At 40.5% G+C, this 23,477-nt stretch overlaps 1 protein-coding gene across 1 annotated transcript in view; it reads right to left on the minus strand.

Annotated features, from left to right (window-relative positions):
• Positions 1–23,263, minus strand: part of CDYL2 (chromodomain Y like 2) — a 61,230-nt gene extending 37,967 nt beyond the window's left edge. The window contains exon 1 of the mRNA XM_057401154.1: positions 22,976–23,263. Within this exon, the coding sequence (XP_057257137.1) occupies positions 22,976–22,999 (24 nt within the window). The 5' untranslated portion in view covers positions 23,000–23,263. The remainder of the gene's footprint in view (positions 1–22,975) is intronic.
• Positions 23,264–23,477: the final 214 nt, after the last annotated feature.

Here is a 23,477-nt window from a genome sequence, read left to right on the forward strand (position 1 = left end):
TTGTGAGCCTCATGCTCTGCCAGGGAGGAGGGGAAGCCAGGGGGAAGCAGAGACAGGACACCTGACCCAAACTGACCAAAGAGGTATTCCATACCACAGCACGTCATGCCCAGGATGTAACTGGGAGTTAGCCGGAAGGGCTGAGAGACTGCAGGGTTGGAGGAGGTATCGGTCAGAGCTTGGTCGGGCTGGGGGGGGCGAGTTATCGGTCGGCTGGTGGTGAGATGATGTATTCTCTTCCCTTGTTATTTCCTTTATCATCATTATCATTGGTGGTAGCAGTAGTGATTTGTGTTATACCTTAGTTACTAAACTGTTCTTATCTCAACCCGTGGGAGTTGCATTCTTTTCGATTCTCCTCTCCGTCCCTCTGAGAGCAGGGGGAGGGCAAGAAAAGGGGGGGAAGTGAGCGAACAAATTACCTGACTGGGTTTAAACCAGGACAAGGGAGTAGCAAATACAGCTACGAAAGCTGTCAGCATTCATCAGATGGATAAATTTTAAATCTGAGAGTGCAGCTAGTTAGAAATTTGCATTTAAAAAGAGGGGGCAGTGCTTTAAGCATAGGGATGCAAAGGCATGAAAAGCATATTCACTGATTTCACCTAAGAGAGCGTTTTGGAACAATCAGATGGACTCTCTGTGAGGAAGACTGCTTACAGTGCAGATGAAAGGCACTAACATATCTGTGCTTGTACAAATGCCTGCAGTGAGTCAGACAGACTACACCACATTGCATGGCAGGCTCTGGCCATGTGCTACCATGAACTCCTCTGGCTATGGCAAAGTCCTCTGGGAGTTGCTATCAGAGTGATATGCTATGGAGAGGACAATCACAGGTTATCCTCCTGCTGTCCTCAGGCCCTGGGTCCTCTTGAAAGATGTCTTTGGCCACAGATGGTCACCATTCCTTGACCTCAGCGGGTCCTTTTTCAGCCTTGGTAATTCACACAAGCTAAGGAAGTGTTAATTGATGAGTCTGGAGCTCTTTTAGATCGCTACTATTCCTGCTGACAGTGTTTCAGCCAAGTGTTGGCAGTACTTCCAGCTGTAGGGTTGCTATAGAGTGGAATTCATTACTCCTTTCAGAGAGGTCCTAGGAACACTACTGGGCTTTCTCTGGTGGAGAGCTACTGATCCTGCTATCCTGCTTAAAACTCCTGCCATATCACTCAGAGGGTTACTGGGGAGGCATGTGCTGATGGCTATCTTCTCTTTCTGTTGATGATGCAGACCAATCAGGGTGAGACTGGAGCTCTGATGAAGCTAAGGAACCATTTAGATATGTCTGTGCTTGAAGCAGGATTGAATATGTAAATAGTGAATATATTACTGAGGAAATTTTCCATGTATTTGTTAGTCAGATTCCTAACTTGGCGGTTGTATTAATACCTCAGCTGCTCCTGGATGCATTTACAGCAATGATGTGGCAAAGGGCTTTGTTCCATGTGCCTCTGTAGAATGAGGTATAGCTCTCTTATAAATGTAGGGTTTCTGAGATTAATTCCCTACATTTGTGTCACTGGGATTAGGCTAGTGTGTTCTCTCCATGGCACTATGACAGTCACAAACTGAAGCCCTGGAAAGCTGCAGCTGCTGCTTGTTATTAATTGAGGGTTAGTGCAGAGACCAACATATACTGGTGCTCCAACACCCATACTGTTTTCCTGACACTTTATTCATGGAGCTTAAATTCACACTTCAGCATAAGAAACAGTCAGATTTACTTCTACTGAGATCTCACTTGCAAAGGGTTTACAAAAATACAAAAAGGAGTTTTAACAAATGTCTAATAAGTTGGTAGATACTCTTATGAATCCCACCTCACTAGTCTCCCAATTCTAGTGAGACCATGATAATCTTTTGATGTCCTTGCCATCATCCCTAGCACAAACTACACATGTACTCAAATGGTAGAACAGATGTCCAGAGAGGTTGTGGAACATCCACCCTTCCAGATGATCAGAACTTGACTGAGTAACCCAACTAAGTTGGTGCTGCTTTAAGTAAGGGGCTTAAAGCAAGTGGCTTTCACACATCTCTGAAAGTCCATTCCAACTGACATTATTCTATGGTCCTATGAAACATAAATTTTGTCTTCAATATTTACTAGAAATTTACTAATTCTTTATTAATTCTTTTCCACTTGGAGAAGTAGCTCCATTTGGAAAACTGAGTTCTATGCAATCTATGGAAGTGGGTGTATGAAATAGCTCAGTTAAACTCAGTTTGGGTTTACTAGGCAGCTGGAAGGGAGTTTCCCACCAGCAGCTCTGAACTTCCTTCTTTCCTTGACTTGATACCATCAGGGTTTATTGACTTTCAGGTCATAAGACAAGAACAATTTACTCTCTAAGCTGTACAAGGGAGACATAGGTTGGAGGACCAAGGTCAGCCAATCACAAGCTTAAAAAGGTTTTCTTAGTCATTAAATGGGCATTTTTTAATACTGAGATAAATTATGAAGTAATTATTCAGTGTATTTTCAGTGTTTGTATGAATATTCAGTATTCATGGTACAAGCAAAACAAGAACTGTGCTAAGCTAGGGTGTGAATATAAAACATGTTCCATGATAACAGCTCTATATTTGCTCTTCAACCAATACAAAGGAATTAAAGACAAGGATAAGAGGGATGCTACCATTCATTTACCATGAAGATAACAGGAAGCCATGTTAGTAACACCTGTAGTTCTCATATCTATCCTGGTTTGTGATAAGATAGTAACCGATGCACTGCAGAACTGGATGCTTAGATGGAGCTTGGAAGTCTGAGTTTCTGTTTCCAGTCCTGCTCACTACCTGAGCTATTTTCTTCATGTTTATGTGCCTTATCTGAAAAGAACACCCTCTGTAAAGTGATTTCAGACCTGGTGTTGAAAAGCAGAAAGATGCATTGAAATAATTTCTTTGTACAGCAGTGTACAAAACGAAAATGTGGATGAAGCAAATCTGTTTTGAAGCCTATATATAAAAACATAAAAATAGGAAAAAAACCCCAAAGATTAACATGTGCTCTGTATCTGCACTTAGTATTTATGATAGTTGCTGCTTGTATTTAGCAGTTTTGTAGTAGATCATGCGGCATAATGCCCTGACAAGACCAAAAGCTTTACAGCATACTTAGGAGGGGTAAGAGACTCATAACTACAGTATTTCCTTTCGATGGGAGAAAGAATCCACCTGGATTAGATGGCTCTGGAATGACATAAAGCACTTCTGATCACACTCGAACCTTTCTTTTTCTCCAAAGAGCAGTTGTGCACAAAGTCATACATAGAAAAAATAATGAAGAAATGAGTAGTAACACACAGGATGGAGTGTTATATTCTTACCACTTCAACAGAAATACTAATATTAGTATTGCTTTTATTATGCTTGCCAGCTGTAGCCTCATAAAGGAACATAAACCTCATCCCTTTGAGGTATTTTTAGGGATATTGACTAAGCTTGATGAAGTATCTAGAATGCAACTAGATTTGCAGACGAAAGGTAAGAAGGAAGTAATTTATGTTCTGATGCTCTGAAGATTTCAAGATGGTATGCACGTGGTTAAAGTTTTTAGTTTAATTCCAAGGAAGTAAGAAACTTCAGGTGGTCTTGGAAGAAGGATTTAAACAAACTGACAGTCTGTCTTTAAATAATCAGAGAATTTCCCTAGAGAGTGTGTAGTTCCCTAACCGCTACCCTGAAATATTATTTTCATAGTTACAAAGCACCATGCAAATCTATCCTACTAAATAGATACTAATGATCATTATTATTTAACAGCCTAACACGTGGAGCTTAGAGCAGTGAGCACTTTCCTTTAATATGTAGTGCGCCATAATGTTTTACTTGTTCTTAAAATGAAATGGTCAGAATATGTTAATCACAAAATTTGGTTTACAGTGTCTTCCAGATAAGTGCTAATGATTGCTTAATGTGCCCCGAAGACAAAGATGTTAGTTTTGCAGTATAAAAATTCGGTGTTATTCTGGAAAAGACCTTGCCCTTGGCTGTTGAATGTCACATGCAGTATTCAGAATATGCACTATGCAGAACAGGGCAAATACAACACATGCAGTACCATATGCTACATGATCTTTACAATTTCTGCCTTGTTGATTGTGCTGATGCACACAACTACAAATAGGGTAGATTTTAAAAGGCTAGTTCACACCTGTGAATTACTTTCAAAGGGAATCTGAGATATTTTATAACATGTGTGAGGGTATATGTTAGTCAGATGACAGCCACTGGGGAAAAATGAACAGAATGTTATTCAGTTTCTCTCTAAATGGCTAGAAAGAGTCTTCTGAAGGTGACAGTACAGGAGAACAAAGTGTAAGAATCACCTGTACCTCTCCTACATTTTGCTGGAATTCTTCCTTACTCAGATGAGCACTCTGAGGTGTCTAGTGAATTTGTCTGATAGCCACATTACTGAAGATAATAAAAATGTCTGGAATCTTTCCATTTTCGTTTGTTTGGTGGTGTACTTTCCTATTTACTTTCTTATTTTTAAGCCCTTCATAATACTATACATATTAACCATGGAGAGTCCTGTCCAAGTTAATCAATAAGCTCTTCAGTTTTGTGTAAGGATCATAACTGCATTTTTTCTTCCAACACAAAAATCTGTTTGGCTTCAGGTTTTTTACGGTAGATTCTTAGGGAGGAAAGAGACTTTTCTCCCAGAGTTTGTACGTTAGGATTTAGGTTTCTTCCCCTGTCTAATGCCTGTCTAGTTACAGGATTCATAGGTCAGCAACATGAAATCTAATTACCTAAGTGGTTGGGGGCATTGTTCAATGAATGGAATCCTCTGATAATCTACATAAACTTTGTGTACTGTGAAAACATTTACAATTCTGAAGAATTAGAGCCTGAAATAGTTTGCTATTTTTAACAGTATAAAGTACTGAAAACTTCTGATACATGAGAGTGAGATGCACTTTATAGTTCATTCACACACCAGAACTCCTTCTCCATCAGTTGGTCACTGTAACTTTCATAAAACTACAGTTTCATCCACTGTTTTAAAGAAAAAGCTGATAACGTCCTGTTCATCAGATGTTCTAATAATAATAATGATGAAAGAGAGTCTGCATGTTTGAGCTTGAGCTTTCTAGCAATTTAGGTGTTACAGTGTGTAGTCTAAAAAGAAAAAATACAAAACTACTGAAATGGTACTGAATGTGAATGACATACTATACTACAACATTTTGTCAATGTCACCAGAGTTTTCTGTTTGTAGTTTTTTGTTTTTTTTTTTGACAAATTATTATTCTGGGGCTATAAACTTTTGGGGATGTAGTGCCTTGACAACGTCCTGAAAAAAAAATCCCAAACCCCAGAATTAAACTACAATACAATCTAGAACAAGTTTTATGCATCAAGGCACTGAAGAAGCACCAATGCCTCTTCTATTTAAGAGGTACCTATCTACGCTCCATTTCAGTATGATGGCTCAGACTTGATTATTTGTCTGTCATGCCATGACATACAGGCTCACAGATTCACAGATTTGAAGACTAGAAGGGACAGTTACATCCACTTAGCCTGTCTTGGGTTACACAGGAATGCTTTTTATTCAGCAGTTCTGCACCAGGTCCCAGATTCTGGTTTAGCTGCACAATATCTATTTGAAAACCATCACATCTTAATTTAAAGTGATTCACAGAAAGCACACATTGCTGTTAGGGAATCCTTCTCAATGCCTCAAATAAAATGCTGTAACCTTACTCTTAAAAAGTACATCTCATTTCCAGTTTCTGAAGGATAAACTTCCAGTCACTGCTGCCTATTGTACCTGTTAACTAATTTAATCTTCCAAACCTTAAATCCTGTGAAGTGATTTATAGCTAACTGAACAGATGGTCTCCAAATTTCTTTAAGTTTTGTAAAATTTGGGTGCTACTGGATGGCACTGTCTAAAATTTTGTAGCTGCTTTGGAAGCCATATTCTAAAAATATAAGTGTTAGGGTTCATCACTTGTGTTTAAAGTTCAAATTTGCATTACTTCATGTAATTTAGAGGGAGAACAATTTTATGAAGTACAGGACTATAATAACTGCATTCATCAGTTCAATACAAGTCACTTACATTCTTTGTTTTATTGCTTAGAAAAATAATGAACTTCTTAAAGAAGGTACAATTTTGACTAAAGAAAATGAAAAAATTAAATGTAAGGAAGATCTGCAGTGTTTGGTTCTGTGCCCTGGTTTGATTCCTGCTATGCAAAAAGTTTACTACTTATTGTCTCAAATCTGTACTCATGTGTTCAGTCATATGGAGAAAGAGAACAGATTTCCCTGTGCTATACAGGATCATTGCATACAACTATATAATTACCCACATCTGTCTACAAACTGCTTTACATCCGCATAAATCTACATCCATTCTGAAACAAGACAACAATATCTCCATTTGTCTGTGAAAAATTGAAGTGCTAAATATTAATTTGAATTTATTTAGGTAATATGTAATACATAATACTCCGTAAGTGCAAAACCTTAAAAAAATGACATTAAAGTTACACGTGCTGTAAAACTGTAACAATATACATATGAAAAAAAAAAAAATTTTTAAGTGTTTGGGTTTTTTAAAACCACATGCCATGAATTCAAAAGTGCTAATTAAACGAATTAAACCAGAACACTTCAGGAATGTTCTGAAAGCAGGCACATAAAGCACTAATCAAATGTAAGAAAAGAGTAAATACCTTGAGCTTACTGGTTTGTACATTTTCTTTACCATATCAAGTCTTTTTATCCAAAGGATTAGTATCTTTTGGATACACAGACCCCCAAAATAAGAAATGAGTTGGCTTTACTGACTTGAGAAACCATTCACTAGCACAAGTGATTCACCATAAACTGTGTTGGGGGAAATAAAGAAATAACAGCATTTTCTTCTCAACCTCAAACTTGTTAAATAGTTTGTTGAGACTACTGGGGTATGTAAAAGAACTGCTGTCACTTCAGAGCAGACAGTGAACCAGAAATTACATGTTTTTCTCAAATGAAATTCACAACTAATGAATCAATTCCTACTAAAACAACCCAGTTCTGCATTTCAGAGATCAGGGAACTCCATGGGGTAAATTCAGTCAGTCATTTGCATTAGTGGTAGATGAGCTCACTGGTCCAGGCAGCCGAGTATGACTGAGATTTTCACTCTGATGAAAGTACAGAAGCTACACTTCTCTGTCCTTCTGTAGTCCACAAGGAAACTGTACACACTGAGCTTCATTCTGAAGCCAAGTTCTCTGTGGACAACCTGTCTTAACTTTCCAGGGTTTCCTATGCATAGAGGCAGCAGAGAGAGGCAGTGGGGTGCTAGAGAGCCAGAGACAGGCAGCAGGGGTTGCAGGGCTGCCGATGACTTCCCAAAGACAAGGCCAGCAACACCCAGAGAAATTCCACTAGCAGCAGAAAGGGAAAGGATGGGAAGAACATGGTGCAGGGCTGGCCATGTAAGTGCCTTAGAGCCTTCAGAGTAAAACGAGCAGTGAGGGATTAGGAATAATCTTGAAATGACTGTACATATTGCCTAAATTATAGTCCCTGTTGGTGAAGTGACTGACTTATCCATATGTCACATGGGAGATCTACCACTTTCTTGAGCTACACACACACATGAATGAGCAGCATGAATCTATCATGAGTCAAGGTACAACAGTCCTGTTGTGTGCTAGGTTGCCTTAATTTTCCTGAAAGAGAGCCACAACATTTTGCACCATGAGCACTGTAGAAAGTTATGAATATGTCCACTTAAGGGCCAGACACTCAGGTGCCTTTTAGTTTTAGATACCTGAAATCCTTTTCAAATGGCTTAATTAAAAAGGAAGGGAAAGACAGCTTTATGGAATAGTAGAATAGCATTAATTTTTTTCGTATATAAAAATTATTTTCCTGTATTTTCCTGTAAGTGACAGGAGAACGCAGCATATCAGATATTTTCCTAACCATGTGTTGTGGTTTAAAACCACGCAGAGGGCTCGTTCACTCACTCTCCCCCTTCTTTCCCTCCCCCTACTCCTGGAGGGACATAGAGGAGAATCGAAACGAATGCAACTCCCACGGGTTGAGATAAGAACAGTTTAGTAACTAAGGTATAACACAAATCACTACTGCTACCACCAATAATAACAATGATAAGGGAAATAACAAGGGAAGAGAATACAACACCTCACCACCAACCGACTGATAACTCGCCTCCCCCCAGCCCAACCAAGCACCGACCCATACCTCCTCCAACCCTGCAGTCTCCCAGTCCTTCTGGGTAACTCCTGGCCATGACGTGCTGTGGTATGGAATACCTCCTTGGTCAGTTTGGGTCAGGTGTCCTGTCTCTGCTTCCTCCCAGCTTCCCCTCCTCCCTGGCAGAGCATGAGGCTCACAAAGTCCTTGGCCAAACCAAAACATCGCTATCAGCTCTGTTCCCAAGCTGAAAGTCAAAACACTGCACTGCACCAGCTACCAAGGAGGAGAAAAATAACTGCTACTGCTGAACCCAGGACACCATGTGAGTCAAAAGCTATAGATTTTGTCTTAGCAGAAGTCACAAAGCATTACTCCACTGACAGATTCTGGTATGTTATTTAAACAGTGCTATACTCATAGTGCACAACCAAATCTCTTTAGTGCTGTAATGAGTAAGGTCAACTTGGTTAGCTGAAGTTCTGGTTTTTAAATGACTTTTATAAAAATATTTAGCCCTAGGGCTTTTAATTTTCTTGGTACATCTACCATTTTTCTCATCTTTTGGTATTAAAGCACCCTGGAGTAATTTTATAAAAGTAATTTTTGTGTGTTCCAAAGCAGACTGTCCAAGAATATATAATTTACAATACCCATCTATTAATAGAACTGGTGTAGCCAGAAAACTGGTGTAGTAATGCTTTGCTTTTAAAATTATACCAGTTCAACAGCCTCAGTAATTTTTAGGTTTTTAAGGTGAATGTTTTTTTTTTGCAGAGGTGGCCTGAGAGTTTGCTTGCTGCCTGAGTATTTTGTCCAGTGCATTTTCAGTCCTAACCACCTGGGAGGTAGGCATGAGAAACGATTTCCAAAATCAACCTTTAACTTTTGGGGGAGAAGGTGAGAACCCTGCTCATTTAAGACAGAGTCTGTCCAGATAATACATCTCCTTTGATGACAGTGATGATATGATGTGGGTGACTATGATGAGAAGTTGATAGCCATGATTGTAGGATTAGTAACTTAGGAACTCCTAAGTAACTCCTTCCATCCTGCTTTGCTAAAAGTGACATAAATGGCACTGCAATGAATTTTGCCCTTTGAAGGTCAGTTTCCATACTGCACATGAAACAAATCCTTGCCATTCATGTTTTACAAGAACCATACTAACATTCATGAATGTTTCAGCTTTAATCATGTGATGAGTTTGGTCAACAAAAATGCCAACTCCTTACCTTCTGTGGGTTACTTACGTCACCAAGCAAATCAGTTTGTTTCTACATGAGCACAAACCTCCAGGACTTCTGTGAACATGGTGACCTGGGGCAGTGGAAGCCAGGTGCAGTACAATGTCATTTAAGCTGTTTAGAGAAGTCTGATCAACTTGATGCTGAAACCAGCTGCTGAAGCGGGTGAGCTACTTACACAAGGGTTGCTGATGTTGCTGAATCTGGTCTAGTATAGAACTATGCAGTTTTTTAGAGCTCTACAGTGCACAAGGCTCAAAGGTCAGTCTGAGTACACTGTGTTGCAGGACTGAGAACTCCAAAGAAACTCTCAGTCCTATACAGGATTTATTAAGCTCATTAAAATAACACCCAGTCCTAAATGAGCCACAGCTTTACTTATTCTCTGTTGTGGCTCTTGAAGCTCAGAGAGTGTGATTCCCTCACACAATAGCAGCAAGAAGCCACAGATTGAAAGCAGCTGCCACCATGTTAGCAAAGGGTGCTTGTAACAGTTTGCAGTTTCTGTCCCAGGAGTGCTGCAGCTACTGGTTTAACCATTCAGAGCCGCCTTTGAGTCAGAGGTTCAAGTAACCTTCTCAGAAACGGAGCTAAAGACTAGTCACTTCAAAAGAAGGAAAAAACAACAAACCAAAACTGACTGCACAACAGCTCTGGTTGAGCATCTGTCTCCCTCAGTTACACAGTATATCTGCCGCTGCAAAGCCCTACCACACTAGTGTATAATCAGAAGGGAAACGGAAAGGTAGGTCTTGCTATCAGTTCTCCTGTGAGATCTAAGGCTTATCACACAGTTCCTCTCCTAACCCTGAAGCGTACTTCTCAAGTACTTTCCAAATCTTAAATAAGTAATATATCAAATACTAAATATCTGTAGGCAATCCCCAGATATCCCCTCGAAGCCTGTAAAAGCGTATGCATTTAAGTACACAGCCAAAACATACCTTTGTGATTCTCAGTACTAAACAACTTCCTCAGGACCTAACCCTGCACTTTGAAAGATCAACTGCCATTACACTGCAGCTTTTGATTTCCAGAGAAGCCTGTGATCTTAGAATGGCTGCCTCTTGGTAGTAAGAGGAACAACAGCAACTGGACATGAAGAAAGATGTTTAGGGAAAGTTCTGTTAGAGCTGCTTTGAGCTGCATAAACCCCTAGAATTAATAACGAAATCTAGAAATTTTACAGAAGTGTTCTGTTAAGGCAGAAATTATTTCAGCTACCTAAGGAACTCTGCATTGTGAATAAAACAGCATTAAAGAATCTTGTCCTGGTTTGTCACCTGCACTTTGCCCACATATAGACTAGAAAATCAAGGGGTGTATCCTCTAAGATACAACAGCAATGCAGATTGCTTAGCCAAAGTAAAAGAGTCCTTGACGCAACTGATCAGTAAGGAAGACATTTTTTACCCCTGTACACTAAGTAGGCTACAAGAGCAGCAGTTAATAGCAGGGAAAGTAAGCTGTACAAATACAATGTCCAGTTCACATTATAAGATTTGCCTTTGTCTTCTAAACAGGTTGTCAGTGGCATTTGCTACAAGTGGATGAAGCACAAAAAGTAACAGCAGCACTGTTGCAGAATGATTCAAATCACAGCCCACAGCAGCTTGTAAGTAAGTGGTAACCAGGCATGCACTGCAATACTTGATACCATTTCTAAGAGTGAGAAATGTGGTATCACTGGCACTCACTAGAAATACTGTAAGCAATGCCATGTCAGAAAGCCAAAGCGTATGATGGTCAAACAATGCGGCAAAAAAGATCCAGCATCCTTTGTGGTCCACATGACAAAGCTGATGTTACTCAACTGGAACAAATAGCAGTCTTCTGTTCATTCTTCTTGAGCTTTCCTGACGTAGCAAGAACACCAGTTTATGTAAAATCATGAACTACAACAGGCAGTCCATGGTAGGGCCATGCTGTTCTCGGATGAACATGCATTCTTAGTGTAACAAAAGGTTGATGAGAAAATCCAAAGCTTCTAATGTGTACAATGAAAAACAACGGGTGTCTTCCACAGAGCTTGGAATTTTTGTTATCTTGATATGACTGATAAATGCCATACAACATATTGTTTGCTCAGGCTTTAGTCAGCAGGGAGAGATGACCAGGCTACCTTGGCACTGCTGTGTAAAGTCTGTGAGCTGATGCAAGCTCATGTGTATAAGGCAGCTGAAGTCATTTGTGGCTGGTGAGAAGGCAGTGGGGAAGATGGCATGAGGGCAACAGATGAGTCTTCTTGCAATGGCCTCTGAAACGGTCCTTGGGGAATGAGGACACACGAGAAGCAGAGCACTCTTGATACTCCTTAGCTGCTGCCAGCCTACCTGCCGCGTAGTCTGGTGGCGTATTAACACCTCAGCCTCTCTAAAAGTACCAATACATCAGCATTATGTACAAAATGCTTCAGCAGGTCCTAAACCAAAGGAAAGTTAAGAGATGGAGCTGATACAAATCAACTGAGCTCTGAAAGCACTGCTCAGCCCTATGATGCCAAACAACTTTGCTCTGAAAGACCCTAATTCCCACAGTTAACTGACAATTCTTGACACCAAGAGGCAAATAAAACGTAACCATGAGAAGGCCATAAAAGCTGGCGGTGGGCCTCACCCTTTTTTATTAAGAAACATAAAGAGTTTCTGTGGGTGTAAAGTAAAAGAGCCACTATTTCCACTGTATATGTAAAAATACATTACCAAATACAGCTTTCTCTGGTGTTTCTGTTGCATCTTTAGTATATCATCAGTGCACAGATGATTAGGGCTTCTACTGTACATAAGGCATTATCAAGCCATTAAGGGAAGCAATGGGAACATTCAGTGTTACTAGATTTTGCAGCCTGCATTGCCTATTTCTTATTTAATTGCCTGTCTCACACTTTGTTTTTATATGTAGAGACAGAAAACACCTTGCATTTCCACTGTAAAAACGAAAAAGAAGTAAAAAAAAAATATAATTCTCCTCTTCCACTGCTGAAGAGCCAAAGCTGATACCCATGGCTTCTGTCAGTTTCCTGTTACTTTTATCACTGTTTCCATACTAACGTGTATTTTGCTGACTATACAAATATTGTATTCTCTTAGGTATTAATCAGCAGCATTTAATATTAGGTATATAATAGTGACTACTTCATAAAACATTGTCAAGTTTCTCATCATCTCTACCACCTCCTTTTCTGACTGTTACAGCACGTTGGTTCTAGCATTTCAGCAGAGAAGAAAATGATGAACCAGTGGTGATGTTTAACTACACAAGAGTGGAAGCTTTTCACATTTTTGGATTGTAAAAAGCTTGAGTTTGTGCACCCAGACTCTGTTACAGTCTGACTTCCAGTTGCTGCGGTTGAATTGTGAAGTTTTAATGCACCTCAGTAGCCTGCATATATTCCTTCAAGAACTTCCAGGTTATTTCCCCTCGAGTCATGTGAAGGCATTTTATTACATAAATGAGGTATTCCATATAATTCCACAGTACTTAATTTGGGATACACAAAGCCTCCTTCCTTCTCCCTGTAGGATTTTGATGCTTTTGTCATATTCTTATTTAATTTGAAGCTATACTGTTAGATGATACCATTGTTGAGCCTAAAAGGTTGCTACATCCTCTGTTTAGGTAGAGCTAAGTTCAATCATTTGTCATAAAAGAGGTCTTCTCATGCTGTGTCATCCTGAATTCATGCATTCACATTTGCACTGTAGTTCACTATTCCACACTCACATTAATGACCAAAAGATTTTGTGATGAACACCTTTGCAGTCTAAGAGTCTCCAAATCCATTCAGAAGCCCAGTAAGCATTACTGTGCATTTTCTTTCCATGTGGACCATATTTAGTAGCAATTCCCCAGCACCTTTCCTGTCAGATTTCCTGTACTAAACCACCTGAAACCTATCTTAAAAACAGTTCTGAAAGACAAATTCATCAGGTGTACTAATGTGATAATGGGATTTTATATTTTGCAAAACAGTCCCTTCTCCAAAACGGGAAATGATTTAATGGTTTAAAAAATATTATTAGAGGAAATTTCAACTGCTTACCATTTAAAGGGAAGTCTATTAGTACAGCCAAGAAAATTTTACAAAGCAGTCTTAAAAAAAAACTATTCAATGTCACACCTTATTTTGTAATCTCTCTCTACTTACTAAGATTAATACATAAGCAATGCTCTCTTCCTCACAAAGACAGTCTACAATACCACTGCTCAATGCAGTGACTGTGAAGCGATGTCAAAAAAACTATTAATTTTGTCTGTGTGAAAGAATTTGAGAGGTTGAACTGGTCAGTTAGAAATGACACTGTTCATTTTTCAGGGTATTGCTTATCACCAGTTCTGGAAAAACAAATGCCACAATAGCAACCTGAGGGAGTTATTAAAAGTTAGTGTCTTTTTAACAAATACTCAGGTAAGGCTTTTAAAGATTTATAACTGTGTATCAACAACCCTGTACAGCGTTAAGCAAGCGTATGAAGACCATCCAAAAATGTAAATACTGGTAAGTTGTGGATAAATCCTTTTAGATGCTGAAATCCTTTTCTCATAGGAGAAAGCTCATTTTGTTAATTCAAAACATTGCATAAATATAACTTTCTAAGAACACTGACTCAATCATTTGTCTCATTCCATGCATTAACTCAGTTTTCCAGATTATTTTTATCCCCTTTACATCATGTATTAACGAGAGCTACAGTGATGAGCCAAAATTTCACTTTTATGCATGTCTGATCCAATTCAACTTCATCACTTCCTCCCTCTCCTGTTTGCTTATACCACCTGTGACATCCTGTTAGCAGTCTAGCCTGGGAGATCTCTATAAACCACATCTTCTGTGTTGGAAACTGAACCCAGTACTCTAATTTGTCCTTTAGTTGCAAGGATACTAACTGCCAATGACTAGCAATTAGAATACCAGAATACAACTTGTAAGGCAAGTACGTTTGTGATCTCTGCAGACCGTATCAACACCTTAGTCAATACCTATGTTTGTTTAGTACTTACAAAACTAAGAACTGCCATACAAGGTTGGATTGAAAGTCCATTTAGCTCAACATGTACATTCTAACAGAAATCAGTACTGAATGCTTAGGAAATGGCATCTGTACAGGAGGTGCTGCCCTTGCCCTACTCTCCGGGCTTCTGGGGATTAGCACCTCAAAGATTCTTTTTGTGCTTAAAGGGATCTAACCTCCAAGAAGATCCTTTACTGTTCTTTGAAACCATATATAGTTCTGTCTTCCACAACATCTCATGGCAATAAGTTCCAAGATTTCAACAGTGCAAAAAAGTGCTTCCTTTGTCTCAGTTATGTGTCTAATAATTTAATTTGCTGCATGTCTTTTCTCATGCAATGAGAAACAGTATTCATCACTGAATTAACTAATCATCCCCATTTGTCTTTTCCATAGCATTCGTATCTCTCTTGATCACTTCTTCTGGAGCCAGGAGGCTGTCCTAAGGTGTTTTTTCACTGACAGCCATTCCATACTGTGCAAGACCCTGCTGTCTCTTCTCTGCATTACTGCTAGTACTGTGTTCTCCTTGAGGTGGGTGCAGTACCACAAATGTGGAACCACAAGTGTTCCCCAGTGACATGAAGATGATCATCTTCTGTTTCATTCTCAATTCCTTCTTTAATAACACACAAAATTCTGTTTGCCTGCGGTTCACTTCCATTACTCAGTAGTCAGGTCCCATGGATCAGACACCCATTAGGAGCTGGAACATCTTCTGGCTTAGTTGCATCTGAAGGGAGTGTGGTTACTGCTCTCCAAGACAGTTCTGTGATGCAAACGGAGGTGTGGTAAATGGGGATCACAGGGAGACTCACTTTGAGAGCAAGCACCTGATCCAAATTTAAATGCTAATGTGGACACACCCAAAAACTTTCCACAGTAATTCCAAAATCTCTCCTTTTTCAGGGCACATTGTTATGCATGTATAGTCAGGATTATTTTTCCTTTATTAGCTTGCATTTATAAACACTGAATTTCAGCTGCTGTCATCCAGCTCTTCATTGTCAACCTTTCTCTTGACAATGCTAACAATAATCGAGAAGTTATCAGCAGTAAGTGTAATTATTTTCAGATAATTAATGATTCTGCTGTACAGCACAAGTCTCAGCACTGATGTTTGGAAACTCTTACCACAGCCTCCCTTCATTCGTTCCTTTCTGTGAACCAGGCAGTCTAAGAGATGACCAGTCCTTCTGGACCACAGTTTTGGTTCATTAGCAGCTGCTACTGTGGGATCTTACAAGAAGGGTTTTTGAAAATCCATTTACCCCAGCCAGAGCTATTCTCATCCAGATACTAAGAGTTCTGTGAGATGTGCCTTTCCTCTACAAATTAATGTTAACTCTTCTCCAAATCAAGACATGTTCACATGTATCTACTGATTCTATTTATAGGTACTACTAAATTGCATGCCATAGAGCTCAGACTTAGGGGTATGTAGTCCCTTGTATCCCTTCTTAATCCACTGGGTGCTGAGCACACGTAAGTGCTTACATTATTCTAAGATGATTTAATATAAACCCCACAAAATCTAACTAAATGCAGTGAAGTGCTTTATGGAGGAAAATACCCTCCTTTGTTCCTGTTGTGTCCCTCTGAATGAATGGGCTGCAAGTTTTGTGGGTAGACTGTGAGAAATCTAGCAAAGCCCAAGCAGGGAAACTGGTATTTTGAAGGAAGCATGTCCTTTCAATGTATGTTTTCAATGATGGTTTTGTTTTAGTGTTTTGTTGCAGTCTACTGATCATGCTGCTACCCTTTACAATTTTGCAAGTGTCAACCTATTTCCCCTTCTTTGGTGAGCCACCAAGAATAGTAACTCTTTCCTACAGAGGTCAATCATATCAACTTCTTGTGAAAGCTTCTAGAGACCTATCAGATTGGCAACAACATTTTATGTTATGACTCCTAATGAGGTAGTATTGAAATTCTTTCAGAATCTACATTTTCTTCGTGACAGAAGAAATCAGATTGAAGTGGATTCCCCTTCAGCTTTGCAAGATTACCAGTCTAAAGGTTTGATAATAAACACAGAATGTGACATTGTTATTCAACAGACAAAAAGGATGATTTTCCTCCTGTCAAAACCAGAATATTCTTATTTGCATGAATGTAAAGCAAGACAGCATTAACATATCCCACTACTAGTTGCCTTACATTCCAAATATTTCACTTTAAATTGTTTGATACATTATATTGTTCTAATAGTTTTAACAGGAAACAGTTAACTATTTAATTAATTTTTTTTTGCCAGTGTCCAGATGCCACTGCCATAAAATGTCCTGCAGATATTGTCTGAAAAATATATGGGTAGAGAGGAACAACACTGATGAAAATATACGGAGCCAAGAAACTGTAGCATTGCTGACAGTCAAACAAGTGGACAAGGAAATGATGGACAACATAGCTAGCCATCACAATTACTCCTTTGAGTTAAAAAAAAAAAAAAAATAGCCAATTTCTGTCAGTATTAGACCACATTTAAATTTTGCCATTATTTGAACTGTTTCATCTCTTTTAACTTTCACAAAAAATTACTGAACAATAAGTTTATTTCTGGATTTTAATTTTGAATCCAAGATCAGCCCAAAGTAAAGCACTACATTTGTCATTCAGAAAGTGTTACAAATATTCTTGTCATTTTAATATTCGGACAGGTATGAACACTTGAACCTGGGCAACAAAGGGAAGCATGTTCAGCTCAGTGTCTTTGGCAATGAGAAAGTCTTCACTGCAAATATTTAGGCTTTCTAGAGTGGTATAGAGTGTTTTTTCAGTAGCCATTCCAAGCAGGAGTATGCTTATGACATATATTTAGAGATAAATTACACTTGATTCAGATAAAACATTTCATCAGGATTGTAAAAGAACTGTAACATGCATAAGAAATCAACTGGTTTTCAGTACCCCAGAATATGCCCAGCAGTTTAGAGTGTAATGAGGAAGTTGGAATCGTAGTAACAGAATGACGTTGTAGGTAAACAAGACAGTCATTATGTGCATTGTAATGTTCCATATGCGGCTCGACACTGGAATTTCTTAGTAAGATAATGAATATTGCCAGAGTTATCCAATTACGCTTTTGAAACTTGCTCAGGATCTTTAATTTAGGCAATTTCAAGACTCAGGCAGAGGAGACTCAGGTTAACTCTTTGTTATTAGCTTTATATCTCAATTTAACCTATTGTCCAGATAATTGCACAGTTTACTATTCTTCTTGCCCAGAACACTGTAAATCACACCTAAATTGGAATATAGTCCTGAAAACTTTCATCAGGCAATAAGATTTCTGGATTTCTGCTGTCTGAGAGTAACACACTGCTCACAGGTTACTGAATTTTGAGGATAGTTGTCTACTAAATACGGATTTTGATAACAGATCAATGACAACAAATAGATAAATAGCTGATTTTTTGAAACAGTTGTTAGTAAAGCTTTTCCACTGAAAGAAAACTAAGGTGTTAATTACAGATGACCAAGTGCTTAGTGGGTGGGAACAAGCCTGGTAGTACTGAAATCGGCATCACAGCCATACCTTGCCATTCTACACAAGCAGGTGCTTGACTCTGTTCTATATTCCCCAGATCCTACTTCAACAGCAGACTGTTTTCTGCTTGTTAAATCAGTCTTGCTCCTTCACCATGGAACAGTTACAGCAATACAGGTTAATTTAACCTGAGAAATAATAACATTTACTTAAATGTACCATCTTGCGAGTCACCTCTGTCTTAGAAGATACATGCCTGCAATATTTCAAAAATAGATTTCTGCTTTCCATAAGCGTTCAATAAGTGGGTGTAAGTATGTATCTTTCCTAAAACGTGGCTCTATTGACAGACAGGCAAGATGAAAAGCCACAATGCTTAACAACTTGCATTTCCTCCTTTTGTGAAACAGGAATTATTTTCTAAACTCTGCATCTGCAAATCAAACCTAGCTCAGTTGTGTTCTCTCCCATCTATGCGTTTCTACACGTAACAGGGATTCAGCAGGCCAAAAAGTGCCATTATTATCTTCAAGTTTTGACTTTGATGGTACCTGAGTGCAGGTACAAAAGTGAGATGTTGGAACTCACCTGGAAATACACTGTCTTTCTAGTGGATCACAGGAGCCAAAATAAACCACAGCCTGTTCTTACACAGCTGCATAAACACACTAAGATTTAACTGGAACCTGTCACTATGGTGGACAAGGCTTCCATCCATGGGCTTGTATCATTTCAGTGAGAAGATGCCACTTTTTAAAACATCGCTTTTCATCAAAGAGCAACACTTCAGTGCAAAAACTGCTGAGTTTTAAAGACCGATTTTATTATTGTGATCCAGAAATACACATGAGACATTCCCACTCACAGATTTAGTTATAATCTGTAGATCACTTACCCAAGGTGGTGCAATATAATCTGACCCAATGTTAAAATAAGACTTAAATTTCAACATCATCGTCCCTGAGTATCTAATTGTGTTCACTGTATGCAACCCCCCAAAATATTAAATAAGCATCAGTTTCATGAGCACTTCTGTGTTACTGATAACGGATTCATATATTCATCAATAGAAGTGGAGTTTTATTGCAGTAAAAGGGGTGATCTGCGCTGCGAAAAACAGTTAGATGCACTGCTCATATGGAAATTTTTTTCCCTTCCAAAGCCATCTCATAACTTTTAATACCAGAGGGTTTGTGAGAGAACTACTTGGGTTTAGGTAATGTGAAAAGTAAATTATACACAGAAAATACAAATATTACTTCAAATTACTGACAACAACTTTAATGAGAATCAACAAACTTGGTATTTATAAGTAAATATATTACCCTTTCTGTTTGTTAACAAAATGAATGAGGATTTCCTATCACTGCATCCAACAATGTATTTGAATTATAAATCAAATCAGGACTGCCTTCCTGAAGGCCACTGCGCTACTCCCAAAAGGCCCTTTTGTCAATCCCTTATTTTCAGTTTGTTATTTCTAAGGAATATGCACCATAGTTCTTTAATATTTAACAGGTTACCTCTTATGAGAAAAATTCCATGACTCTCTCACCCACTCAGAAAAGCTTGAAGCCATAAGCACATGGAAGTTAAGCAAAGCCAAACTAGTATTTTCTATTGCCTGAAAATTACACTAAAATATATACTGCATTCCTTACTGTTAATTTTAAGGAAAAAAATCCCACTGCTTAAAAATAAAGCTTCAAAACTAACACCTACCTTCTATCACATAATGGAAGCAATTATCTTTGGATGTAAAGTTTCTTGGTTCTAATACATGTATCTAGAACTGACTACCAGTAAACACAGAACTCACAATGGGTGTTCTTTGCTTCTAGAATAAATTGCTACCTGTTTCACAGCCCTAAAAGAAATATAATAGGAGGCTTTTCAGATTGTTAGAAGCCATTTCTAACTAGAAAAAGGCACTCTGTAAACCAAACACTGAGTTTGGTATTTTCTCTGAGATCTCATTTTGCTTCAACGTAAAGATATAAACTGAATTTAAGTTTAAAAGCCTGAAAGGCCTTTTAAAATTACAAAGCAGTAGAAAATAAATAAACTGACAGGATAAATATGCACATCAATTTCCAAAACTTAAAACGTTATGCTTAAGTTTCTTCTTGAGTGCCACCAAAACAGGAGAAGTTAATATAGGTAATACACACTGCACTTTTTAATGTGCTTTATCATGGCTCCTAGAACATGACTGGCTCTAACAAAATAATTTTGTAGTATTAAATACTCTAAATTGCACAGCTAATTATTGTCTTATTTGCTGAAGTTCAGTAAGAACCCTTGAAGAACTCAGATATTACTAACGGAGTTGAAGGGCAGTCGAAGGGGAGTGTAGTACACCTTTGGAATGCCACCGTAAGTCCCAAGTTATTTATTTACACCAACAGCCCCAAATTATTTATATTACACCAACAGACTCAAATTATTTGAAGCTAAAATCATGGAACTGTTTAATAGTCATCCTGCCATCCAGATCATATTTTACTTCTTCAAGAGGAGAGAAAAGAGGGATATATCCAAGCAAGCATGCAAGGTATCAGCTCTGAAGGCACAACACACTTTACCTCATGTGCTAACTGGTGTGGGACATCACACCCATCTGCAAGAGCTTCTTTCTACCAAGTCCCTTTCATGCAGTTGGTTTTCTGGGATGGAAAGGAGCAGGGGGGCAAAGCGGAGTCATTTTTGAAATGAAGCTACTACCATGTACACACTTGCCACCTATTACACATACAAACTCTTCAACTTTCTAGATGTTCCTTCTGTCCTCTGTCATCAAGAATGTTGCAGTGTAAATGCAAACTGTAGATCGATTGATAAGCAAAGCCTTGCACGTGCCTCTTCCCACAAGTCCAACATGCCAACGTGTAGGTGTAGATTTTACACCATGACCAGCTGAGAGAGTCATATTCCAAAAACCTTACACAACAAGAAATGAATAGCCATACCTCTTTAACTTACCTGTCCTGGTGGATACAATCCTTCTGTATTATGCAATTATAAGCAAAAGTAGTTCAAATAGAGTAACAAAGAAAGGAAGTGTGATTCAGGGGCTTTGAACTACAGCACAAAAAAATCACATTCATCCATTCAAATGCCTGCAGTGTCTGGCCCTAAAAACTGACTGCAAAGTGGGTTGAACGAATGCTCTCCCACAGAAACCCTACATGCCAGGTTACTACTTGAGTAATGTCACTTGCATACCATCCAGCAGCACACTCAGTGCACAGCCCACATCCAAGTGTCAAACATCCACTGTCTTAAAATAACACAAAGATCATAAAAAAGCAGAATTTTTTTAATGATAAGTAAGTGTAAACCAGCATGGCTACCATTTGCCTGAGAGGTACTAGTTTTACTTCTTTCTAGAACTAATCACAACATCTAAAGAAAACTTGGGCAATACCAGGTGAAGATCCTCTACACAAAACCGTATTGTTAACATTTCTGGGTCAAAATTGTTCTTCACAGAGCTCCTACCAGCTATTGCAGAGTCACAACAGCAATACAGCTGACATGCAATATCTTTAAAATGCAAAGTAGTATGACAGATACTGCAAAATGGTGGGGAAAAGGTCAATGACATATTAAAATCATCACGTACTTCTGATAATTTAGCAACACACAGTAAAGTGTAAGCACTGTTCAAAGTAACTGTGTGTCCCACACAACAAAATACAGTCCTAACAGAGTAATGCCATTACTTAACTATGACCTTTGTTAAAGACTTTGAAATACCATGACAAAGTAATCACTGTCTATGCGAAATCTGCCAGATCCTCTACTTCTTGCACTTGAGACCCTACAACTGATCACCAAATGGAGACTAAATCCAGCCATGTCCAACCAACTGCAGCAGCAGCTCCACACCCAAGCACACCCTGATGGCTGAGCAGTGCCTAATCCTTGGCACACAGCTCCAACCAGACGGAGATAGTTTCTGTCCTAGCCCTCAAACTGTGTGCTCCGGATGACCACACCACGAACGGCTGTTTCTGCAGGAACCATGGAGCCTGAGGAGGTGCTCCACATCGAGAGCCGTTGGATGTCCAGTCGTATTTGGGCTTTTCAAATGGTAGACTTCCACCCCGGTTCCACTTCAGCTTCCACTTACTAGAGCTATATATTTAAACACCAAGGTCTTCTGTCTTATTTTTAGTCTCTACTTTCTCCTTCCTCTGGCACGGCAAGAGCGGCTTGACTTGTTCTCAGTTTGGGCATTAGAACTGGGTGCCCGAGGTTAAAATTCGGCTGTCTCACGACTGCCGACCAGCTGCTTCTTCAACCCCTTCTTCCGACTGGACCCCGATGCGCCGCCGCGCTCCCCGCGGGGCACTGCACGCCGGGCTGCGGGGGGCCGGCACCGGCCCCACCTCGCACCCCAGGGCCGCCCGGCCGCACCGCAGCGGGGCCCCCACCAAACTTTGCCGCCCGGCGCGGCGCTGTGCGAAGTGGTGCTGGGGGCCCGGCCCGGCCGCCGCCCCCGCCGGGCTGTAGGTGAAGCAACCTGGCGCCGGCTCCTGCACTTTGCACAGCGGGCGCAGAGCCGCCTCCATCCCTGCGCCTCCCGGCAGCGCTAAGGCGCATTTTTTCGCACTAATCTGCACATTCAGCACGTCCAGAGCGCCTATGACTTTACCTGGACTTTCTCCACTCTCCGGGCTCATCACACTGCGATCGCCTCCCCATCCTACCGCTAACTCTCGCTCTCCTTCACTCCTTCCTCCTTCTCTCTTGCAAGGCCTGCTAAGATCAATCCCGATGGAAAGTACAGAGAGAAAGAAAAAAGAGAGAGGCAGAGCGAAGGGAGGGCAGCCGCTCCATCCCTCCCTCCCCCCCACCCGGCGAACACGCCAGCCCTTTTACCCCCACCCCAGCCCTTCCCTCGGCGATTTCCTCCGCTCTTCGGCAACTAGAAGGGCTCGGAGCAGCGGCTCCCAGCCGCGGTACCGCTGCCCTCCGTGCCGCCCGGCCGGCGCCCCCCCCCGCCGCCCGGCAGCCCCGCGGTCCCCCGCTACCTCGTAAAGGTCCCCTGAAGCCATGCTGGGTTGCGGGACTGGGCTCCTCCGCGCCGTCTCCCTCTCTCCACCTCTCCCGCTCCCCCACTCGCTCTGTTGAGTAAACTGTGTTTTGCAGAATGACAGGCTTTGGGGCTGGCTGTGCGCAGAATCAGAGGCGAGCAGAGGCAGAGGCAGGCGGCGGGGCTGGCGTAACCAGCAGCAGCTCGGGCGCACAGCGCCGGGAGCCGCGTCTTCCCCGCGGCAGCGGGGCCTGTGCTGCCCCCTTCCCGCCGACACCCTCACCGCCCGCCGGGGGGGACATACGGCGGGGACCTGGATCGGGACGGGTACCCCGGCGCCCTCCGGCCGGGAAAGTCCCGGGGCCGCTCGGAGGGCGGCCTCCTTCCACGCCCCGCTCCGAGCCGGGAGCGCTTCAAACTCTTTCCGCGGCCAAAATACATAAATTAAAATTGATAATAATAATAATAAAAATTAAAGGGGGGCGGAGGAAAGGAGCGGC

This window comes from Pezoporus wallicus, unplaced genomic scaffold, assembly GCF_028554395.1.
Source record: "Pezoporus wallicus isolate ANWC-B61680 ecotype Strahan unplaced genomic scaffold, APGP_CSIRO_Pwel_v1 contig_420, whole genome shotgun sequence".
In the NCBI taxonomy this organism is placed as follows: domain Eukaryota; kingdom Metazoa; phylum Chordata; class Aves; order Psittaciformes; family Psittacidae; genus Pezoporus; species Pezoporus wallicus.